A 26,069-nucleotide genomic window follows, 5' to 3' on the forward strand; every position below is an offset into this window, starting at 1 on the left:
AGATGTTGAAAGCAAGGAATATTGTTTTATAACCTTTTCACAACACCCCCAACCCACTTGGTGTCCATACTCAGTGGCTCTATTTACTCATAAGGTGACTTCTGAAGGCAATTTTCTATATTTAAGTTTGTGGGTGTATCAAGTCCATCTTGACAAAAAACATTTTAACATTTCTGCAACAGAACTTTAAATAACAATGATTTAAACAGACATCAATGCCAGTCTCACCTGTATCCCTGAGAGGTACTGCAGTGGCTGCCAGGAACCCTATCATGAGGAGGCTGGTTTTTCATGATTATATGATCCCGCAGAATCTGCTTTACATGTTTGCTAGCTACAGCACCTGTCACACATTAAATTGGGACAATAAAGTGCACATACTAGTTATTTTTACTGTAACGTAATAAATATTCCTTTCATGCATATTTAAGTACAAGCTAGTATTAAATAGCAGTACAGGGTTTCTCAAAAGAAAATATAGGATACTTCTGTTACTTTCTTTTTTGGACTCTGTTATTTTGAGAATTTCTTTGGAATACAATAATACATGGCAGTAATGGAAATCCCCTTCATTTACACTGAAAACTGTTACGTTGTGATGACTCAAGACAGGCAGCCTGTCTGTACTCAACCTTTTAGAAAATGTCTGAAAACAACACATTCAGCTCACTCTGTTCGTTTTTATTCTTTGGCAACAGCTGCTGTGGGTCTTCTCTTTTCTCCTCCATCTTTCTGTGTCTTTGTTCAGTGTTATACTGTGAAGAAAAATTAAGACATTAAACATTAGACCTAGTCCAGTCTACTTTGTACTATACACATGAGATGCATTTACGTATTTAGGGAGTGACACTTAGCTGCTGCCAATATTAGTTAAAAACATTTTTGTACATCATTACTGGAACAAAATGTAAATATTGTTTACAGCTAAATCATAAATGAGGAGGAAATTATCTGCTAACAACATTCTGACCTGGTTGCTTCTTATATCTGCTGAGTTTCATGCTTGTGTACAGCTTGTAGAGAAAGCAGCTGCTTTCCTCCTGTGGTTAATGTGGCAGGAGGTCTTTCGACATTAAACTGGTATGTTTTGTACATCTCCAACCCAATGTTGTAAAATGTAAAATGTTGATACTGTGGAATGTGACGATACATAAAGAACAACCTCAATTTCTTGATTTTGAACAGCATATCTGAACTAACGAAAATAACACAGATTCCTTCTTATTGCATCTGATCACTCATTTCATCCATGCTTATAAATGCTGGGACCTTTATTTGAACACATCTTTGTCTGTACAGGACTAATGCCTCAGCCTCACATCACCTGCAAGTGGTGCTGGGAAAACTGAGAGCAATGTTGAGCAGTGAGATGTTCCAGATAGAATGAAGGCTGTGGAGCCAGCATGGCCGAATCTGGACGCGGATGTAGCAACCTGTGAGTTACAGTCAGATCCATGGGCTTGACCCTTCGAATGGCCAACTGTGACTGGTGAGGATCACATCCACTGTAGAAGGCAACAAAAAAAAAAGGACAGACGATCAGTTGAGCTGGGACACTGGGTGAGAGTTACCTTTGGCTTAGGGCTGAAAGTAACAACTATTTCTCTAAAGGTAATCAGAGATGTCAGATTATCAATAATGATCTCCCAATAAGAATATATGTCTCTTGAGACTGCTAATAATTTTTCAAAGGTAAATATGCATGTTTGCTCTTTGTTTTATTCCTTTTACCAGAAGGAAACAAAATAGAGACCTCCAGTAAATAGAGCAAAACACAATTACTCTTTTCACAATTGTGTGCTACCATGAAAGTTTTAGATCACTGAATTTAAAAACCTAAAAATATCAGGGGTTATTTCTGAGTACAAGAAGTCCAACCGCAGCATTGTGGGACAAATTTCTCTCATGGTATAACTTACAAAAGACAGAGCTGACCAGAGGGCTAATAAAGACAACTAGATAAAGTGAACCTGGCATAATCTGCAAACAATGTGCAAATATAGAGGTAATCTAACACTGACACCTGAAACTAATCAATGTGCAGAGCCATGTTTCAGTACTGATGCAAAAGTATAGATACAGAATGTATGGAAGGTTACATCTTGCTGCCCTGGGGGTTCAGTGACAGTGAAAAAGGTGTAGTTATGGAAACTGTTACGGTAACACAGCAACTATTCTGTCATGACAACAGTCACTAACATCACAGCAGCTGGGATAGTGCCTTATATTTTTAGCAAAATGTTTCACTTACTTCAAAAATTATTATTATTCCGATAACATCCAACTTTAATAACCAACTCTCATTTCTTACAGTAAGTCAGAGTGGGAAAGAAAATAAAGAACTGTGCTTGATGTAGACAGAGTTCCCCTGAAAAAGAAAACACTCCCACACACTTACTTGCTTACTGTGTATTACATGAGACTGAAACTCAAAAACAGATTGTGACTTTATGGCTGCAGATTAATTTAAAAATCAAAAACATGTTTTGTATAATTTAAGATGAACGTTTGTGATTAGATTTGTTTGTGTGACAGTAAAAACAATGCAGAATTTCTGGCACATCTCCTTATAGAAGCAAAATAGTCACATTTTAAAAAATGTGAACAACAAACAATTTTTTCTGCATTTCTGAAACCACACAATACCAGTTAACTTTCATTTGGCCTGTGAGACTTGACAGTATGTAGCAATGTTATTGCTTTTTCCTTTTAGCTTGATATGTTCTCTTTTTTATTCCAACACAGAAAAAAATGAAGGTACAGCTTAAAGAACCAGTCAGAGCAGCACAGTGAGTATTACCAAAAGAATGTTTGCGTGTTTTTAAAGGAAATTAAACAATCACTAGACGAGTGGTGGTGGACGGGACTCAGATAGTCTGCAAACACTTTCACATACACAAAAACACACACGAGCACCAAACAAGTCAACTCCCCTGAGAGAAAGGAAATGATCAGGAAGTCAGAAAAGGAACACCTGTGGTATATTTTTACACAGAAAAACTGCATGGGGTTTTTTTCTGTCATAAATGTTGAAGATTTGTATAAGCCTTGATTACCAGGACAAAAGTCCATGTTAACTTTATGGCATTTTGTATAAAAGTTGTGGGATTTTTTTTCAAAAGCAATTAAAGAACGGTCTGCAAATCGTCGAAAATCCCACTGGAAAAGATGGCAAAAGCAGAGCAAACAAACTTGAAAGGTTGTGGAAACATCTAGTACTATTTTCTAGAGCTACATTGCTAACATACCTGAACAAGAGGGGATCCTTTAGACACTCAAAAAAACAATTTGCATTTTAAGACTAATGCTTTTCTGGTCGTGACTTTCTGACATGCAGGCATTGAAAACAGACATATTTCTGTTGTGGCGAGTGGTAAAAGTTGTAAAAGGAACTGAAAATCCATCTCATGCAACAAAAAGTGCAGCTTAAAACTGTTAGAGGCAACTTAGAAAAAAAATACATCTAAGTGAGATCGAGTCATCCTGTAGGGATTCAGTCTAAAATACGTTCCAAACACCTGCGTTTGGAGTTTATGCACTAATGATCTACCTAAAGGCAGAATTTCAGCGTGATTCATGACATCTGACTTGACAGAAAACCAGCTTGGTCACTGCACTCTGCATTCAAAGAGTCAACTAGAGAGATAAGATTTCATCTCCATTCACCCTGAGGGATTAGAGGCACTCATGATAACTTCCTATCATATTACCAGTGTTCTTCAGAAGAATTAAAACTATTATACACTTCTTTTTAACTCTGCTTCACAGTGATTAATATGTTTGTAGCGAACATTTAGGTGCAGTGTTCATTTACCGACTGTGCTTCACAAATACAAGAATAAATACAATTACTGGATAAAATCTGATGGGAATAAGAAGCAGTTTGAGTTGATAAGATCTGTATGTTTGCTTCTCTGTCTCTCTTTAAAGTGTTGTTGTGCTAAAAATAGCAGGAGGCAAACTTCTGGTTTCTGTAATAGCATATTCGTTTCACACGATCATCCTCTTTTTGTGGGCCCAGTGCAGCAGCGCACTAACACAAACACACATTCACACACGCATAACAAACACACATGCTTAGACTTTACTGGCGTGCATGCACACCCATGCACAGACAGAAACTCACACAGAAACAGTGACTTCCTGTTTCTAAAGTTAGTCTGCACCATAACATCCTCTAGGTTCATTTAGGCAAGCAGAAGCTGCTATTTTCGTTGAATGGCTTCACTGCAGCTCGAGAGATTCACAGATATTCTGTCAGCAGTAATTCTATTCATGCTGCAAATTCAATATTATGCCGACTTTGCTTTTTGACTAGACTAAACTTCAAGTTAAGTTAAAGCATAGATATAGATCCCACAATTCCACAATCTTTAGTCTCCAGATGCTCAAGCATTTCACCCCCTGCAGTTTGCGTATGTCGAGCACTGAGCTCCTTAATACTGGATCAGCTCCTGAGGTCCATAACGTGACAGCTACTTCACCATGCTTGGCACCTTCTAGCGGGAGTACCCAGTCCCCCCACCCCCGCACCCACTCCTCTTACGTTTATAGGAATCCACAGCTGCTGGGCACATTCTGTCCCCCTGCTTCCGAGCAGCTGGAGTATCAATCTCCAAATGTGTTCATCCTCCTGTGTGCGTCCATCCTATGCACCCCGAGATAATAATAGCTTGCAGTTGTTTCTTTTGAGAGTACACAGCAGGCGTTTGTGTTTGCATAACCAGGGTCTGTTTGTGTGACAGTTGATGGTGCATTCACATGCATTAGTGCATCAGTGCTGGTGCATGTGTATTAATAGTCACCATTTGTTTCTTTTGAAGGAGCACTGAGGCTCTTTGTGCAAGTTTCAGTGCATGCAAGCAGACCGATGTATTTTTAGCATCACCTGTCGACAAACACTGGCGTTATTGAGCACAATTATGCATGCACATGTGTTTCAGAACAGTGAGCTTGCTGCTTTCCAACATATTAATAGCAACACACCACTTGTCTGGCAGGAGTGTGTATTAGAGCTTTGAATGTATTATTAGTATTACGAAAGCTAAGAAATGCGTCTGTATTTGTTTACTGCTTGTAGAGGTGCCAGTCAGAAACTTAAGTACAACTCCAAGTTACATAAAAAAGGAAACATGTTCATGGCAGTGAGGTCTTTGCTAAATAGATTGCATTGAATGATAATGCCTCTTTCCAGTAAAAACTATACAGTTTTTATGCCATGAACTTAAAAACATCCTGAGATTGTAGAGATTGAAGTTGTGTAACTAAAAAGTTATATTTTATGACTTTATCTAGATCTTCATATGTTTTGTGTGTTCAAGCAGCCTGTGGTCAATGTGATTTGTAGATGTCATGGTGTGCATGTAGCCCACACTCGATTTACTAATTAGGTGATGATTGAAAACAACTGATTGTTCTGGATTTTATTTAGGGATATCAGAGAACAGGAGGTTAAACAGAAACATGCCATGCAATTCCCAGATTTTTTTTTGATTTTTTTTGAAAACATTGTGAAAGCCACTTGAGCTCAAATGTTGGAAATGTGCAGTAATGACATTCTCAAACTGAAAAGAAACACTTACGATTCAGACAAGCAATTTAGTATATTTTTGGAATTATTGTATGTATTATATCTAAAGATTAAGCATAATCCCTCCGAATTTATGTACAATACAGCATTCAATCTTGCCACAGTAAATTAGAGGTTTCAGTTATTTAAAGTAACAAGTAATTCTACTGCTTTTTGAATAGCTGTTTAAATTCAGCCTTCTGGTAATGTTTCCCTTGCTGGAATAAAACTAATCACCACTGCTCTTCTTCTCCTCTTTGCACAAATTTTCCACAGTGCCACAACAATTTCTGAATATGCACCTTAACATGACCTTGGACAACAGAGGGCTTCCCGTAATCAAGACCTTTGTGAAAGTTCTTAGTCCGTCAGATTGCACATAATGGAAATGGTCTTATTTCTTTTCGGTTTTATGTGACTTGTTAGTCTTTAGTAAGTGTACGAGACTGTGGTCAGAATAGGATGTGAGAGCTACTTTCTTCAGATGATCAGGTCCCCAGTAATTACAGCACAGCACTGTAGGCTTTGTGTTGCCCCTGGGAACATCTGTCTTCAAAAACTGTAACAGGATACCTGGATGTTTCAACAAGAGGCTAAAGGCAGTCTGCATCCACACTGAATACAATCATTCAGTTTAAAGAGAAAGCATGTTGCCAGCATTTCCACGTTTACCAACTTTCAGGTGCCCCATAAAAGCCAAACTAAATTTAGGAGAAGTGAAATGAAAGTTCTCAGTCACACCTCAAAGACGAACCAGTTCATTGGGACAAAGTTAATATGATTTTTTTCTCGTAGCATCAATAACAATGCGTACATTCACAGCGTACATTCCACATGTTGGAAACCGGTTTGTACAGAACTAAAATTAACCTGGAAGTTCAGCAGGAACTGAAATTCTACAGTTCATTTAGTTATTTAGTGAATTCAGCTTAGCTGTTTGTTGAATTAATTTTTATAGTTTGATCAGTAATTTAACTTAAAAAGGGCATCTCTTTTATAGAGCCATTACATACACTGAGAAATGTTTATTTCTGTGAATTTGAATCATAATGGCATACAGCTACTGAAAGTCTACAATCAAAAAATTTAACAGCATGAGCCTACAAAGAAATATGCCCATGTGCTGCATTATATGCACTCAATACTTGAATTGTTTTAATGACTGTATCACCGCAGTTTGTCATGGAGATGACCAGCCTGTAGCGCTGTTTATGTTTTGGGGAAGTCCAATTTACTTTAATATCACCCTTCAGCTGTTCGGCATTGTTGTCTCAGTTGTCTCTCATCTTCCACTGGACAATACTCCATAGACTATAAACAGGTTTTAGTTACAAAATTTAAAAACAATAATAAATAAAGCTTGGAATGTATCTCTCTGTGTTCAAATTAATTAACTTATCTATCATGCTCGAATTTATCACAGTGTAATTCGCATTTAAAATTTTATAAAATTATTTTAAAGATGAGCAAAATCAGTATGGTAGGTCCTATCTGAGGACACTAATAGTTCTCATTACAGCCGGTCAATGTTTCCATTCTGACCTGTGTTACATTCAACACTTCTGAAGAAGATGATGCTGAAAATATCTCAAAGACAAGAAAACAAAAAAAAGTGTCCTAAATTTTAATCACACTGACAGATATATCTACACAACATTCTATATAAATTATGCTTTCTTTAAAGACTGCTTTTGAGCATATACTTGTTATGATGCCGATAACATCTTAATCTTGCATTTCAGCTTTTATAAGCAATTGGTGTGAAATCCTCGTGCTGCAACCACCTGAGGACTACAAATGCATTCAATGCAGTGCGCTGGTATCAAACCTTTCATGATGTTGGTCACAGTGGGCAGGCTGAGAATTGAAATGCAGAAGCAAAAACTCATCTGACAAGATTCAGTCCAACAAGTTGTTAAAATAACTTCATCTATTATTGGAAGGTTATATAACATTGCTAGTTATGTCCAAGAATACAGTCATGAGAAGTGCATCTTCTTTGAAAGTATGTGACACTGTGAATAAAATGACTGGTGTTTTAACACCCTGGCTGACAATGATTACGGTACTCATGATGCAGTTTTGGGACAAAGTAAATAGTTTTTCTCAGTTTCACTTGTGCACATCAAACAAGCTGTTTCTCATTTCTTTGAACAAGTTGCAAACGCCATTGTACATCCATGCAAGTGATTCTGTACAATTCGCTGCTAAAAATTTACCTTTGCACACACGTATCCGGCAGATGCTCACTTTGCTTAGAGTGTGGGTGCACCTCTGTGGACTGAAGTACACCCGAGTTTGTGGGAACCTTTTGACTTCTTGTCCTCAATCTGTCCTGAATTGGTAAGTTGCTCCCAGGTGAATCCTGACTTTCTTCTACATAGGTATGTGTGAAGTCAACAGCCTAAGAGAAGAGGAAGAGAAGTGAGGCTGTGAAGGAGGCGTTAGGAGGCAAAACAGAGGAGAAGGCAGAAAATGAGTCAGAAAAACTGTTATACTAATTGCACATCCCCCATTCAAATATATTGGGTGAGGAGTATCATAGTGATATTTATTACCATCAATTATTCAAGTTAAGAATAGGCCCGGACTTAACCTGATGGGAGCTAGCAGTTTATTTCTTTCACGTGAAGTAGATTTAGAGACTGATCATCTTTAGCACTCAATTCAATCAGTGGCCCTCTACATCTCATCTTTACACTCTATCGTCCAACGCTCTGTGATCCTGATATTACCTAATGGTAGGTGAAGGAATTCCTTAACACACCCACACAGAAACATTAGTGCACGTACTGTACCTTCTTTTCTTTTTAACTCATCTGCCTTAGGGATGATTCGACTAAGAACTCAGATTCTTATGTTGACTTCTGCTAATAGATTTGGCAATAACTGTGAATCACTATTATTGTACAAAAGGTAAAGTGATTATACACAGAGAAGGGCTTCTTTGTTTTAAATTCACCCTGAAGTCATTAAGAATGATATGACTAGCTTCCAGTGCTAGCCTCTGCTGACTTTGATAAAGTTACTGATTATTGACACCCACTCTTACCCTTTACTTTTCCCCCCTCTCTATCGTGCTATCTTCTTATCAATTTCTGTGTTACTCTTCCTCTCTTTCTGTTTTTGTCTATCTCTCTCATTCTCGCTCTCTCTCTCTAACACACGCGCGCACACACACAGAAATAATAAACAGCAAAGTGATGGTCCCTTTGCTGTGTTGTTGAGAAGCAGAGTGTATCAGTAGTCAGCTGAGTTGATCTTAAATCAGGAACAGGAAATGTGATCTGGGCCTCTGGTCGATCCAGAACACTATCCCTATTGTAAGAGCGCTGCTGTGGCTCACACGGGGAAAACACTGCTGACTTTTAAAGGTTATCTCTTCTGGGAAAAGGCTGGCATTACCTCTTACAATTGTGGAGCACAATTTCGTGTACTGGATAAAATGTATAATCTTAAGCTTGTTGATTTAAAAAACAACAGCAGAAGGGTGTCCACAGCCAGTGAAAGTACCATGAAATTGTATTTTTTGCAAATTGTTATTATACAACTGAAGAGTTGAATCACAAATGCCGAAAATAAATGATTTAATCTTGAGGTGGAAGATCCCTTTTCAGTGTGACTAGTCATCCTTACAGAAAAGAGGAAAAACAGTCCGCAGACTAAAAAGCCAAAAAAAAATAAATAAATAAATAACACTAATGTCCCACAACATTATGTCCAGCTACAGTTAAAGTAACTACATAAAATTGCAAATAGAAAGCCTTAATGAATGTACTTCTGTTTTGGCCTTTAACACCCATTTGGATGCATTGTGCTAAAATCTACAATAACTGGACTTCAGCTGTGGATTGTTTGTTAAGGAGACTCAATGCTTCTGAATAGTTTTGACATCTGATCAAACACATCAGTGGCTGCTTCTCCTTGGAATGCAGGCGACAGCTGTGGGTTGTTTAATAGAAAGTAACAACCATATTTTTGACTAGCATATAAATTGGCCTTTACACTACTGATGCTGATAAAAGGTTAGATTTTAGGACACATCATAATAGCCTAAACCTTTAGGACATTCATGCATTCACAATAATCAGTGCCACACTCACACCCAGTGCTTTGTTTAGTGCCAAAATATGACTTTGGCACTAAACAGTTCAGTGAATTCCCTAATGTCTTCTGGCTTGACCGATAAGATAGGCTCTGTTTACAAAAGAAGGCCCCTGACAAAATTTGACAGATTAGCTATATGAAGCTCTGAATATATGCCAACTAGCTGCCAAACACAATGACAATTATTGAGATAAATGAATTTATTATAAAATTTTGGCCTTTTGATTCACCTCACTATTTACATGTAAAGAAAATGTACAAAATAATCATGACCATCTCATTTGTTTAAAAATAACTCAAACCATGTGAAATGAAACTCAGCTTCATACATCAAGACAAGTCAAAAGGATGCTCACTGCATACAAACATGTGATAAGAAAGATATAAATAGAACACCATAGTTACAGCTAGTTAAGCTAAGTTGTGGCAAGTTGCTGACACTAACTGTTGAAAATTGCTAATTATGTTGAGTTGAAAATGCCTTTGTTCACCAGGTCAGAACATTATTTCTTCATAAAGTTATCTTTAGAAAAAGAAACATAGGTAGATCACACAAATTGAGTGCAAAATGTGTGACTTACAACACTGAAGTATAATATAAAATGTGAGTAGGAGTGCAGGTGGTCTTTATTCCTCTGGCATGGTGCTGATGAAACTAACGTAACTCTATCTCTGCTACCATATTAAGGCTATGACCTCATCTGTGCAGAAAGAGCTAACCTGGTCAAATGGGAACCTTACAGTGTGTGTGTTTGGACTTGATTGTCCACAGGCAAAAGAAAAAACAAGAAAGCTTCCGAAGAGTAGGACAGATGATTTCCTCTGATTATTGTGGGGCAGCACACTAAGACTAAAAAGCGCAGATGTTTCTGGAGTTTTACTCCTGCTTTTTTCACAAACAACAAGTTTAACAGGTTTCTAAAACTTTCGTGCTAGAAAGGATACACAAACCTTGTATAATCTGTTTGTATATCCATGCTCATTTAACCCACAGCATATCTGTGTGTCTTTCTTCTTACTTAATAAATGTAAATTATGAACCAAGTTGTTCAAACCATTTGTATGTCTTATTTTCATCTGTGCTCCTGTTGCATGAAGTACTGTATCAGTACGCTGTGACATGTAAACAATCAGTCTGAGGCACTACTGAGTTGTGCTGCTATCACTTTTAAAGTGATCTGTAGGTAGTTTTCATGGCTCTGGTGTCTCAAATTTTTCTCATGGCATTATCCAATAGGTTGTTTATTGCATATTAGTCCAGGCATGCTTATCAATCACTTTAGCACAGTGATTACCAGTGGTCATTAAGCCAGGTACTGGTTTAACAAACTTTTCACAATGTGGACAGGTGAAAGGTCATGTTGGAAAAGGAAATTAGCATCAACATGAAAATTGTCATGAGAGGAAAGTGTGCAGTGTAGATGGTAAACAGCTACACTTTCTCTGAACTTGATATAACACAGTAGTAGACAACATGGCTCCCTAAAACATGACTCAAAATCGTGGACCATGATTTGCAAAGGAAATGAGCAACAATACAATCATTTTTCTCCTTACAGTGGGTAAAATGTTTAAAAGGTCATCCTTGGTTCTAGAAGGGATTAGCAAGAGAAATATGTTTTCCTTCCACTTAACTTTACATTGGATACAGCACCCTGAAACCCCAGCTTCTTAATCAATGACTCATGTGGAGCATGTCAGTGACAGTCTGTTGGATAACTATTAAGACAGCTGTCTTCCCATGATTGATTGGGCCATAGCACATTATTGGGGTTTTTTTAAATGATTTTATAGGAATTATAATACTTTCTGAGAAGCTGTTAAACACAGCTATCAAATTATCAAAATAAAAACCTATATCTATGGCTTTCAGTTCAAGTATTGCTCTAAAAGAACTTTTCAGTGATATTCTGAAACACTGGTTGACTATGACTGAGGAAACAGTACTATTAAATTTACATCCTCTGATTGCGCTTACAATTACCATTATTGCACAACAGAACACTGCATCACCATAAGAATTTCATAATTTATGGGAAAATAGGAACTATTGGTAAGTCATTTGTCGCAGTTGTTAAGTCAGTTGTGACATATATGCTACAAATGTAAAGCCTGTCTGTGAATGTCCTATTTAAAACACAAACAAATAGTACAAAATGACTCCAGCTGATTTGGCGTTTAGAGCTCAGCTTACATTTAAATTCCCATTTCCCACTCTTCACGGAAAGCCGGTAATGTATTTGACACGCTGATGACAGTAAAACAGCCCACATCTAGTAGGCTTTTTTTTGACAGGAAGTCTTAGAAAGTTGTTTACCGGGCATGTTAGCGTGTATACAATGCCTACCTTTCAGGCTGTGAAGTTCAGAAGCGACACATTTTAAAATAAGGTCGACTGGAAGCCGGAGGAAATCAGACAGCAGTTGTACACGTCGTCTGTGAATGTGTCCTTGTCATCCTCGAGGACGTTGTTCTTAATAAACTGATCGTTATGGTAACAGTCAGCGGACGGTTTACTGTAATATCAGCAAAAGTGCCGTTCCAACCGCCAAAGCGCGCGCCGCTGTTACTGTAGGCTAGCCGCTGCAGCGCGAGGAGCTCCTGCTCTGAACCTCTGAAATAGAAACAATTACTATCCACCGTCACAGAGCGCTGCTGTGCATTTATGTGCCTCTTCCTCACTCACTCTGACAGCCTGTCGGCGGTGAAACTGCTCATAAACCCTGCTGGAAGTCTCACTTTCATCTGCGAGAGCTGCTGGTGTTAGGGCTCCATCTGCTGCTGAACTCATCTGGGTGAGGATGCTCATTGCGCGCGCGCGAGCGTGGGTGTGTTTACCTTTATCTTACATCTGGCTGAGAGGTGGATGCATTGAATCCTACCTAACACGATATCCTAGCTCTAATTATAAATATCTATTAATACTACTAATATCTCCACTTGTGGAAATTTACAGCAAAACCTAAAGCGCAGAATAAACCTTATATTCCATGTTGACTCATTATGGTTCCAAATAAAGAAATGCACAAATTTAAAGTTTTGATGTAGTGTATAAAGTCACCTGTCCATTCAAGTGAATGTTTTGTTTGCAGTAAAACTAAAAAGAAATTTCAGCCTACAGTAAAATCGCTGCATAGAATTAATAAGATAGGCTACTGATTGATTGAATTGACAAAATAGGGCGGGAAACTGTGTACTTTTCCAAGCTCCATAATCTTTGTTGTACTCTAATTTACTGAAAATATATTCATGTCAAACCACAATTTCAATGTATGTATTTCTGTTGTATCTGTCACCAGTAAGTACAATTTGTTATTATGCAAATATGATCTCGACGAGTTTATTGTGTTGTGTTTTAGAATACAGCGACTTAGAAAAGAAAACAATGAAGGGTCATAGTCAAAAATATTTAAATTTCAAAGAGCTGCTTTGAGTGACAACAAATCTGTAAGTTCGTAGTTGTCATTGAAACCCTATTTGTTACAGGAATAAGCATTTTTGTAATTTATATTTGGTATAATAGTGCAAAACTTTTATACCAAATTAATTAGGAAATTTGACTAAATATTTTATTCAATTTCTTTTAGATCTGGGGTGATACTCTTGTAGCACTTTATTGTTAAAAAATTGCTCTAAAAATGAGTTTGTTAACAAAACAGACTATGAGAATAGAAATCTAAAAGTTAACTTGCAAATTTAGCACTTAGTAGAGACGTATCATAAAAACCTGCCATTCTTTGTTATCCAAAAAATTAAAGATAAAATATTTAGGTGTTTAAGTACAAAAAGCAGCAACAAAGAGAATGAACTAATAAATATATTCAGAAATTTTCTTGGCACTTTTGTCTGTCTTATTTGTAACAAAATTGTTTTTTTTTTTTTTCAGTTCATTATCTGTTTAATCATGAGATCATTCATGATTAAACAGGCATGTCCTGTTCAGTTTCTGCAATGAAAATGCGAATGCTATTATTAGATATCACTGGTAGTCATGTTAAATAAACAGGAAAACACGTTTGCATATACCTCAGTCACCCTCCCAAGTATGCAAAAATACCGGTTCTGGCAGTGAAATCTGAAACAATGAGTCACTGGTGACAACCCACAGATCTTTACAAAAATAACTCCGACTTGCAATGATTGAAGTAAACCCAATTACTAACTTTAGACTTTGATTAATGAGCAAATTAAGTGTCTTAGTTTGGAGTCTCTGAACTCACCATAACAACAATAACACTTGGATAATACTTACTTATACAAAACTGCAAGGTGTTTTATAACCCTGTTTAAATCTGATTTATTATTATTATTATTATTATTATTATTATTATTATTATTATTATTATTATTATTATTATTATTATTGACTTAAACGGGAAGTCTCATTGATATCTATAATCACTTTAATAAGGAAATTTAACAAAGTCTACAGGCACACAAATTAAGACTATGTAAAAAAAAGAACATTCACTTATTATGATCAATAGATTTAAACACATAAAAAGACAAATTACCACGACAGAATAGGTGACTATGTGAAGGGAACTGGTGGCACTGGGTTTTATCTGGGGTACTAAAGTAACCACACAAATACACACCACACTTTGAAGATTTCTGTAGCTTAAGAATTTGCACATTAAATACATTGAAATTTGTGATTGTAATGCATGTTAACATGTTTAACAGGGCGGCCCTAATGTTTAGAATCGGCACCAGATGGAATAACGTTACAGAGAGTGATGAGAAGACAGCAACAAACTGCCCAAAAATGTAAATCTGGCCATTAAAATAATTTGGTAAACCACAGGGGCCTGTGTGAAATTAGTCAAGCCAAGAGTATAGCCTCAAATTCTAGACAATTCTTAAGATCCATACAAGCTTTTTATTCGTCGTTTATCCTCCACTAACTTTAATAGATCGCGTTTTAATTTGAAGATCTGACCATCATGTGAACCCTCTGGACAAGAAGGTTCTGTTTTCAATCACATGCGCTTATAAAGTCGGGCACAGACACTCGTCCAAGAAAATCTATTTCCACACAATTTTCCATTCTCACATGTTCTCCTCCAAATTGAGATTTTATCAGGTCTCAGAGTCATCACCCTCCTTGTGGCCAAAACCAAACTGCCAAGTAAAGTCAGCATCTTCGGATCCACAAAGATAAGCCGATCTCTGTGAATACCGCTTTTAAAAGCCAACAAAGTAGACATTTTTTTCATGTGACCCAGACTTGGTCCTGGCCTACTGAGGCAGTCAGTAGGTTTTTATTGCTGCCGAGACAAAATGTTTACCTAAGGGAAAATTTGTGGGATGGGTTAAAAAAAAAAAAAAAGAAGAAGCTACCATCAACAACAGAGTATGTTTTCCCCTGTATGCTTGGCAGGCCATCTCAGAGTCACAGGGTTGACTGTGGCCTGAACAATTTGAGATACGTTCAAGCAAATTGAATTTCATAACATTCCACTTTAAACTCCACATTCTTGACACAGTGCTTCTCCCAGCAGCAGATGTAGAGAGTGCCTGGAAACGATTGCCTCTGAAATTATGGGACACTTCCTCAAAATTAGTTTACCATCATTGCATGAAAAATTAAACAGCACAACTAAAAATGAATGTGCTTATTTATTATGGTTTCATGAGCCATAACTAACCTATTATTCATGTGAATCATGTCAAAACAAGACCATGCATTTACAGCGTAATTAGCAGCAATATCCAAAAATATTATGCATAATTATATTAAATGATTATCGGTCAGCGTGGAAGTGAGACTGAAGGACTTATTAAGCAGGCTTGCACTGCCTTGAAAAATATCTACAGCATTTCAGCTTGGCTCACATTACAATCACAGATTTTAAAGTGCATTTTATTGTGAAAGCAACTGTGAAGTGGAAGAAAAATTGTACTGAAAACTGAAAAGTGTGGCATGCATTTGCAATAAGCCACAACACTAGAGAACCCCAATATGTTTTACTATCAGCAGGAGTATTTTGTTGTTTCCCATGTCCTTCACAAGATTTGTAGTAAATTTCAGATTTATTTAAACAATGGTTTTCTTCTTGCTGCTCTTCCATTTAGCTTAGATTTGTGGAGCGCAGAACTGAAAGTTGTCCTGTTCACATATTCTCCCAGCTGAGCTGCAGCTTTTCCAGAGTTGCCATGAGCTTCTTGGCTGTTCCTCTGCTTATTGCTGACCTGATCAGTTTAGTTACATGACGGATGTACAAAATTCATGTTTCCATCCACCGCTAAAACACAACTGTGAACAGATTTACCCCTGTTTGCTCCATATTACAAAGAAAATGTTGTTTCTGCACATTGATTTTGTTTCTGCAACATCACAACTGAAAAAATAATCAAGACGAACCATTCATACTGAATTGAACAAAGATTTATTTGTGTCTCAGTTTGGCCTGTTAAATTCTTCCAAGTTTTAGAAACTTCTAATGTACACATGGTCTAAATGTAGACAAAAGTTTTATGATCTAGAGGTACACTGACTCATGTTTAAATGAGGTTTGAACATAGAAACAATGTTCAAATCAAATCTGTTCTTCAGTGGGTGAGCTGTATTTATTAATTACTGCCAGGGGACGTTGTTAGACATGCTTTCTTTTAGATTCAAGAAGTAAAAAATGCACTCTAGAATACCTTCAATTTATGAACTAATTTCTTTTGTAAATGATATTCCAGTTTGCGGCTGTGACGTGATTAAATATAAAGAAGGCGCAGGGGTGTGTCATCTGGTATGTCATGATCGGAGGTCAATGACAAATACCCTAGAAAGAGTTTAAATTAAGGGGCTTCAACACATCTTTTCACCTTGCATTTAATGAGAAATTAATCGGCAGGTTGTTGGAGAAAAGAAAAAAATTATTGTGGTTGACTCTCAAAGCAGTTTGATTCCCTGAAAAATTTCCAAAAACAGAGAAATGACAGATGTTCCCTAATGTGGGTAGATCTCCAAGGTGGAGGCTTGTGGCCAGCGGGGCTCGCTGCTCTTCCAGTCACAGGAAGCCGGCAGGAATGAGAAGAATGCAGTCAGGCAATACGGTGATGGAGGGAGCAGCAGTTGCAGGGCAGATTGCCAGAAAAACAAAAAACACTCGAGGAAAAGATATGGTGAGAATGAAAATGATTAAAGAATAGGGCAGGGGGTGGGGGCGGGGCTGGGAGGGGGGACATTTACCAAATTATATAAGAACACAAGATTCAAAGTCAGGTAGATGAAAACTGTCATCTACATGAAGTACATATGTCGTGTTTGGATGTTGTGGGTGGAAATGGTAAAACTCTACTTCTTGATAACAGCTGTTTGGGGCGATAACTTGCATTATGTCGGAGGGGTCAGTGAGTGAAATGACACAGCAGATCACTGGGATGTGTGTGGAATGTGTGGAGTTATCAGTCGGACAGATTTCCTGGCAACCAGTGGAAGCCAGAGACCTATAAACAAGAATGTGCTTTTTTAACGTCCAGGGGGTCATCCTATCGCGCAGACACATATATGCACTCTGGAAAGTGGAAATAACATGGACATTTACAGCAAGTACAAACAATGTGAAACTGAAAAGCTTTGATGTGTCTGTTTTTGCTTTTTCCCTTCTCTGTTCTGACCATTTTATTAAGTTAAAAGACTATTCCACTCAAATTGACCTAATTTGAAAAAAATATTTTTTAAAAACCACTGGTAATTTTAGCAGCATCTTGAAGCATTTAGGCTGTTTTCTGTTGTTGAGGTCGTCAAGGTATTATTGGTTGTCAGCTGCATCAGAATGATTTTCAACACAGTATTAAGTAAACTTAGGGCTTGGCAAACAACTTCTGGGGATGTACACTGACTCTAACGAGTGGTTAGTAAATTGGATTTGCTTCTTTCAAATTCTATCAGAACTAATTAGATTTGTGTCATGGGAAGCTTGAAATTGGGTAGCATGGCTCTGACTCTTTGTTATATTATTTGAGCTACTGCAAAGCCTTGTTTTTGTGAGCAACTGCTGTTGTACTTTGGGTGACTTGGGCGAGAACTATAATGGTAAAGAATGTTTTGAATGTCAGTAAAGGCGAGGTTTCCCAGCAGGACCATCACATTAAATGAGAGCTGTTTTAAGTTAAGCAGCAATGTGAAGGTGATGGATTTAAAGGCAAAACAGTAGTCAGAAGGCTGCAGACATGGACTAATTATCTGCAGTAGTGACCCAACTGAAGGAGCAAAGAAACAAACTGCACTGCTGGAGAAAGGAAGCCAAATAAATCGTTGAACACAGACTAATCTAAAATTTGGCAGATAGGAGTCAGGAAAAGAGGCAGACACAAAGGTCTGGCAGTGAGCAAAGGAAACCTGGCAGAATGTAAGCTGAGGAAACTAGAGCCATGTAAACAACAGGTGAGTGGAAGTCAGTAAACAAAGGTCAGGCGTGTTAACAGCGAGGGTAAAAAGGGACTCAAGTAACTCGGAAAATGTTCACAATGTAAAACAGGAAGCAACGAAAATCAAAATAAACTGAAGCAGGAAAATACTATCTGAACACAGAGAAGCAGAAAAACAAAAGGTATGATTGTAAAAAGACTTGTAACAATGAGTAGCATATATTAACACAATACAAAGCTGTAAAAACAAACTTAAAGCAATTTATTTCACCCATTTTTCCAATTATTGTGTTACTTAGGATGCTTAGTAATTCAAAAAAGCCCTGACATAACATTTCTTTTCTTTTTTTGTATCATTTTCTTATTCTAAGCTAATATTTGCCAAGTAACTTCACGTTTCACAAAACCCACTCGACTGGTCCAATGATAAAGTACGTTATGCTCTAAATACCTATAAAGATATGGTAGGTTACCTTAATAAACTGCCCAAAAGTCTGACATAAAACATTTTTCCAGAAAGTACTTCTGTGCAGATAACTCTTGTTAATGTAATTTTTCTGAACAATATTCCTTAAGGTGCTGTTATGATGAAAGTGGTGAAGTGAAATTAACTAGAAGAGCGTTCTAGTTATTTTAGGGCTTATGTTGTGAAATTAGTTGAAGTTTAATAAAGAGCCCAGTTTGAGAGAAATGATACAGATAACATGATCAAATTACTATAAGCCACTCTGTCCATGTCTCAGGCTCACATACTCTTTCACAGTAGATTATGCTCAGCTGTGACAGAGTTTTAAACTGTGGACAAATTGTCCAGATTACTTTCACCAAAGCTCAGATGAGATGGAAATTTCTCAATTCCCAAGTCAAGCTGTAAGTCTTTGATACATAAATGCAAGTCATAAACCTCTAAAACTGGAGTTTTAGAGGTTTAAATGCAAACTTTAAATAAGTCTTAAGTCTTACAAGTAAAGTCACAAGTGTATAAAGCTCTAATTGAATTCTGTTCCTATGACTTCAGAGCTCAACTCCAAGTTAAGTGATTGGTTGTTAGAGTGCATTTGCAAATCAGTTCTTGAGTCAGTATGTGTAAATAAATCTTTAGGGTTTGAGTCAAATCCCAAATCTTTAAAGTTCCCATCGAGTCTGGATTCTTGAATTTTTAAGATGAATTGAGGTTTTGTTTCTAAAGTTTAAGAAGTCTTCAGTCTTCATAGTTCAAGTTCATGTCAAGTCTTAAGTCTTCAAGAGGTAGTTCAGGTCTGAGACTGAAGTCTTTAGAAAATCAGTCTATGTCGACATTTGGAATGCAAATCAAAGAGAAGTCACAACTAGAGCCTTTGAATGCAAACTAGTCAAGTCAAGTGGAGCATAGAGCAGTTACAGCTCGAGTCGAAATTCAGTCTTTCGAGTGGCATTTCAAGTCAATTTAGAAATGCTTGCAAGCATCAATTAACACATCTGTTTGTGGAACTGTGACTCACATCAAAGTCTCAGACAGCTCTGTCAGAAATTCACAAGTGAAATCACATGAAGTTTTTATTTTCACTGTGGGATAAAACGTACGGGATAGAAATAGTTAAAAACCGAAAGACCCTCGCCTTGCCTAAATGCATAAAGCAGAAATGTTTGATTTCTTTCTTTCATCATTAGAGCTCTGAATGGTGAAAAAGAAAAACCCAAACAAGCCAAAAAAAATCTAGAGTATGTTTAGGGTAGGTCTTCAATAAGCTCAGCGTAGCAGCTGCATGCTGACTTTGAACCTCGAAGGTGCAGGAGGTTGTGAATAGCAGTGGGAAACCTCTTCAGGTTTTCTGCTCCCAGCACTAAAAGCAAAGATTAACCACAGAGAGGAGTGATAGTGCTTAAAGCGCCCGCCTGGTTTCTATGGAAAGTGACTGTGATGTTGGAAAGTGCTGCTTTACGACGCCTTCACTCTCCAGTGACGGCTTGTGTGGAAAAAGTATACGAAGCACATGAGCACAGAACAACGTGTGCAGATATGAAAGGTTTAAGATGTGGTATTTAATACATCAGCGGCACAAAAGTCTCAACAGTGTGAGATTTCACTCAGGCTGCTATAAATTTAGCATTTATGTTAAGGATGGTGAAATATCCTCGTATCCGCAGGGAGTCAAAGTGAAGAGAAAAGTAAAGGAAATCAAATATCTTTCTACAAGGGCTGCTCCTGCTTTAATCCACTTACTGTAAAGCTCTTCAAGATCAAACTGATAACCAACCTATGGAAACCAAAGATTTACAAGTTACAACTTGATAAATTGTCATTTTTGGAGGGTCTTCCTTATTATAACTTTACCTCCGTTTACAACCTTTCCTGATATTTGTAACATTCACCTGATTACAGCAGACATAATGACCAGTGAGGCAAGTGACTGCAGTTTACTAGACCAGATTACATTATAAGCACAAATTGCTAATCAATCAAAAGCTGCTAATTTATTTCAGTGAATAAAATGAAACCAAAAATAAACTAAATTCAAAAATCTTAACATTGCAGTGTGTTTTTCAGTTCAGCCTCTTTTGTCATTTTGTATCTCCAGTTACCCCTAAATAAAACCCAGAAGCGTTTCATGTCGTATCTGTCGGGTGAACAAACAGCATCACACGCACCAGAGAGGTCAGGCTTAATGAGCATCCCAAAATGGAAAGAGTCAACATGTTTACAATGTCTGTGTGAACCTGCAGGCCTCAATGTCCTGTTACTTTGCTGCTGCCATAATGTTGAACAGTTTTCGCTGTGTGGACGGTGGAACTGTGGTCTGAGAATGAAAAAAAACACGAGTTGCTCTCTCAACTTCAGCATTTAGCAGTCAAACAAACATGAGGTCTGACAAGTTATCTTACTGACAGAAATACAAAACACTCGAGGTTATAATGTTACCCATTCAGTTTTCCTGCCCAGACGGATCTTTTAATTTTTCCTTACTTCCCTGGAAATGGTTCAAACTTTTATGAAGTGGGTTCTCCTAAAAGCTGCAACTATCAATTACTTGTATTACCAGCTAAAATGGCCGAAATGCCAAAGATAAAATCTGCAAATATTTTTGCTTCATCCAACCCCAATAAAAACAGAAAATGTATGACCACACAAAGCAGCATGTTTCACGAGTTTCGAAATATGTCAAAGCACAAACTTCCCAAACTAAACAAAACATGCTATTATTACAAGTCCCTGATTTTTGTAACGGACACGGAACACAAGTTTGATTTATGGGCTATGAAGCCTCAGAAACTTGCTTAAAATTAGAGCAACATAGGAGAACAAAAATAAAGCAAAAAAGAGTTTGATGTAATGGGACAAAACGTTGGCAGCAGAGGCTTTGTGCAGGAACCTTTATGTAGCGTACAGACAAACAAGGAAGAGGAGATGAAGAGCAAAACGTAACGTACACCAAACCCACTTTTATGACATTTTTTTCTTATTATGTACCCTTAAACAAAATGCATTGCATGTAAGAAACTGTATTTAATATTTGAGAAACCAGTGCTTAAGTGTCAGCTGCACTGACTGATGCATTTAAAATACAATTCTAGAGGTTCTCAATGGGAAAGCGACTTCATTACACTGACTGTCAACACAACTCCTTCCCACTTCATCTCTACTACACTGCTTATCTAATCCCTTGTTTCAGTAGACCCAAGTTTTGTTTCTTGTTTTTCTTGACTCTCAACACTTTTTGTGGACATACTTGCTCCCCAGGGTGGGTGTTTCTGCTTCCAATTTTCTACTCTTACCCATCCTGGGAAACGGCACTTACAAAATCCGAAGAAATGAAACCAGAAAAAAGAGAAGCATGTGTGTCTATTACTCACCACAATCTTTGCTTCTTTTTTTCTTTCTTTCTTTATTTCTTTCTTTCCCCACTTAGCATATCTGTGTAATTTCTATGGCATTTGCATTAGCCGCAAAACTGAGTCCAGAATAAACCAAGCGCTTCTCCCAAGATGAACAGAACCAAAGCTGACTGCTTCGCAGGAGGATAAGTGAAGATGAGTCTTAAAACAACAATCTTACCAGCAATACAAAATCTGAAAAGAAAAACAGAAACTGCCCATATCTGTGAAATCTTCACAAAACACACTACGCCCACTAAAATTCTGCTTGACACCTTTCTGTCCTTCAGCAAATAAAACCATGAGATGAGAACTGAAATCAAAATCCTACCTGTCCAGGGAGACTTTCCTCTGTTGTCCGACAGCAGTCCAGTCTATCAGCGAGGCAGCAGCAGGACGACCCAGTGTGTGCTTGGGGAGAAGATATCTCTGCTTTGACAGGGGAGTGGTGCTGCAGAGCTGGAGCCCCCGGCCGTGCACTGACGAAAGGAGCCACACAGACAAACTGCTTGACACTACGAGCACCCTCTAACTTTTCAGTGTCTTGTACTTTCAACTGATTTGCTCTCTCTCTCTCTCGCTCCCTCTTTCTCTTTCTCAAACACACGTTTAATCACATCTCCTTTATTTTCTCTTTCACAGAGGACACTCTGCCCTATCATCCACCCGTCAAACTTTCTGCCGGTGCCGTCCTTGCGGTAGGAGCTCTGTGAAAGGGAGAAAAGGAGGGAGGTGGCGGAGGGGCGGAGGGTTACAGGGCTGGGATGACTGTGGGTGCGTGCTGTAGAGAAAGAGAGCGCGACTGGCTGTGCAGTCACTTGTGTGTCTGCTGAAAGACAATTGCAGGAAGTGTTGTTTCAGGATGAACAAAGTATAGAAGACAGCAATGCAAAAAAACATGCATCGAGATAAAAAGGATTTGATTAAGTACTGTAACCATCTCTAGTGCTTCTCTTTATTGGATTTAATGAGTGATGCAAAAGTTCTATTGATCTATGTTATTAGATTTACATAAGTGTTTTTTTCTTTTTGGTGACAGATGTCTTTTTGTGTATTGTTTTTTTTTCGCTCAGTTTTTCGACTTCAACTAACAAAACATCACATTTCATTATGCTTGCAATGCACATTTTCTTCATATTGCTGATCAGACTCTGTCAAGAGATCTCATAAGCATACATGAGAAAACAGGGTTACACAGTAGTGCAGTTGGTAGCCCTGTTGCCGGGTAGCAAGAAGATCTTAGGTTCCAATCCAGACCTGGGGTCTTTCTGCATGGCGTTTGTTTTTCCTGTACATTTTTGGTTTTTCTCTGCACATAACTGGTCTCTCTAAATTGTTCTTAGGTGTTGCTATGTTGCCCTGCAACCCTAGCCCTGATTTTAGGTGATAGACTAAATGAAAGTGTCACATAGTTGAGAAGTAAGAGGGCAGAGATAATTGTGGACAATTTAAAAAACTTTCTTTAAAGGAAAGAGTGCTTACCAAGACTCGGCCAGACCATTCTGAAAAATCAGGCAAGTATTTTCAGAACAAAAAAGCCTAGGTCATAAGCTGGAAAAGCTAACAAATGGCCTAATAAAAGTTCAGACTTAAATACAAAGCTTAAAAATTAATGTATAGAGACTCTCCATCAAATCTCACTGAACATTAAGCTTCATGTTGTTCTTATTACCAAACAACAATATGGAAAATTTAAATCTCTGTTGTACTAAGTGGGCAAAGATGTACCCCAAAATGTTTCCATCTTAAAGCATATTGGTAATCATTGAGGCTGAATAAAATTGTTATGCAACAATTGTCATAATTTCTATTATATATTTTTTTTTAAAGTCAATCATTTCCTCCCACTCCAAAGGTATGGATTGCTTAGTGTCTCCTTTTCTCACACAATCCCAATAAAATTTATTGAATTTTGTGGTTATAGCGAGACGAAATAGGGAAAAGTTCAAGGAGTTGGAATACTTTTTTAAGGCCCTGTACGCTTTGGATTGAAGAAAAAAAAAAATCACATGGTGCTGTTACTTCTGTGTAAACACACAAATGGAGCATTGAGTTTGATTACTTACACGAGGCAACCCCAACAATCACATTTCAGCTTGAGTGGAAGTCAGGAAGCTGGCCATTAAGGAGAAAACAGTCCCACTGTGTCACAGATTTTAACCTGTTAAAGTTTCAGTGTGATTCCATCCCTGCAAAATCATGTTAGAGTGGCAGGTTTCTTAAGTAGGACTGATTGTTCATTTGAGGGATGAAAGTTAGAGCAAGAGTTTGTAGAGTCATTTTCTGCTTGGACGTCACAATAAATTTGAGATTTCAATAAAACCGGGATTTAATTTGCAAGAAGGACTTAAAGTTTATCCCTCAGGCTCACTAGTGGTTTAGTGAGCCTGAGGGATTTTTGCCTCTACCTCCTGGCAAAATACAATTGAACAAAAAGCCTATCCTGTTTGCTTTCATCTAAGCAATGCTAAAATGTGACTAAAATTTTTAAGGGTTAATTAAACTTAATTGTTGTCTTCTCTTTCATGTAGGTGTAGCTAAAAACGTGTTTGTGAGGCTTAAAATGTAAAGGACTAAAGTGGATTTAGTGACTCATTAAATCCTTTCATGTTTTGCAGAGTGTTTATATATCAGGATGAATTCAACACTGGTACAGATTCAGAATGGTGTACTCTGACATTACAACAAAGTCTCATTTGTTAATTACTATATTATCATGAAAGCGTAATATTTGAGCATTTGGAAGGTCGAGGTGAGTCAGTCTTCAGCGGTGCAGACAGAGCAATTCCATAGAGTAACAATCACTGTGGCATTTGACAGGCTCACGTATGTATTGTGTAGTGGTGTGAACATATATGGTTCTGGGAACAAAGTTTAATGGGAAAATATTTTGTGTATGCTACAGTATCAGAAGCGCAGAAATGTGATTCTGGGATAAAGGTGGGCAGTCATGGTTCTATGTGCTATGAAACAAATTCTATATTAATAAGTGATAATTATTTTAAACATGCCACATATAGTAGTTATAATAAATGTATTTTGGAAAGTAGGCGTAGTTGGATAAACTCAGAATGTTAGATGGAACCAAAAGGCTCCTAATAATACATTTCTTGGTATCTGTGGAAAATGCATCAATAGTTTGTCGAGGTTTTCTCAGCTGAGTAATGTTCAAGTTGTTACGTAGTTATTCTAGAAGAGGCATCTGCTATCACACAAACTCATCAGCTGAGTGTGACTTTTCTACAAAGTTACAGTAATGTGACATCTTACTTTTAGGTAAAAGTAACTATAAGGGTAACAAATACATTAAATTTCACTTTAAAAAAATATCTAAACTATCCCTTACAAGTTAAATTTTGTAGGCAGCATGGAGTATTGAACTATAATCTTCAAGGTGTCTTTCTGGGCCAAATAACTTTCCGGGCTACTTCATGACTTACATAAATTAGGTCTAAAAATGGACAATTAGTGTCTGAATAAATGTATTTCTGTAAATACGCAACATGTCCAGAATGTTTTCAAGCACAACTGGCCTGTTTGAATTCATGCCGCAACTTTTCATTCAGATTTACCTCAAGACTTTAACTAAACCAATCCAGAAACTTTGCTCTTTTTTCCAGGGCCATGTAAAGGCAACATTGTTGATGTGCTTAGGGTCATTGTCTTGTATAACCCAGTTGTGCAAGATCTTAGCATCATGCACTGCTGACCTGACATTCACCTGAAGGATATTCTGGTGCTGAGTTCATGGCTTCATCAGTTACAGAAAGTCGTCCAGATCCTGAGGCAGTCAAACATCGCCCTATCATGTTTGAATGTTTGTGTGGCGTTCCCTTTCTAAAATACTGTGTTAGTTTTCAGGTTAGACGGTGTTAGTTTATCTTAGGTTCCACTTTTTTCTCGTCAGCCAGCAGAATATTTTTTCAAAAGTCTTGAGGATCGTCTTCGTGTTTTCTGGGAAATGTGAGACAGACCGCTGTGTTCTTTATGGTCAGCAGGGGTTTTTGCCTTGCAGCTCCTCTAGGAAATATGTTTGCCCAACCTCTTCTTTATTGTTGAATCATAAACACAGACCCAAGCTAAGTTAATTGATCGTTGATACACTCTTGCAATTATTTTGGTAGGCTGGTCACTCTTGGGAGGGTTTACGTTTTGCCCACAATTTTTTCAC

General features: G+C 37.6%; 1 protein-coding gene across 4 annotated transcripts in view; it reads right to left on the minus strand.

Annotated features, from left to right (window-relative positions):
- LOC122833767 (histone deacetylase 7-like) overlaps nt 1–22,631 on the minus strand; it is a 48,054-nt gene extending 25,423 nt beyond the window's left edge. The window contains exons 1-5 of one of the 4 annotated variants that reach the window (XM_044121628.1): nt 22,230–22,631; nt 7,789–7,973; nt 1,325–1,505; nt 671–755; nt 229–343 (exon numbers count right to left, since the gene is read on the minus strand). In XM_044121628.1, the coding sequence (XP_043977563.1) occupies nt 229–343; nt 671–755; nt 1,325–1,456 (332 nt within the window). In that variant the 5' untranslated portion in view covers nt 1,457–1,505; nt 7,789–7,973; nt 22,230–22,631. Of the gene's footprint in view, nt 1–228; nt 344–670; nt 756–1,324; nt 1,506–7,788; nt 7,974–12,023; nt 12,359–22,229 lie in introns of those variants that run through there. The other 3 variants (XM_044121631.1, XM_044121629.1, XM_044121630.1) reach the window with 3 other exon arrangements.
- Between the last annotated feature and the right edge of the window lie 3,438 nt (nt 22,632–26,069).

The sequence above is a fragment of the Gambusia affinis genome, linkage group LG07 (genome assembly GCF_019740435.1).
Source record: "Gambusia affinis linkage group LG07, SWU_Gaff_1.0, whole genome shotgun sequence".
NCBI lineage: Eukaryota > Metazoa > Chordata > Actinopteri > Cyprinodontiformes > Poeciliidae > Gambusia > Gambusia affinis.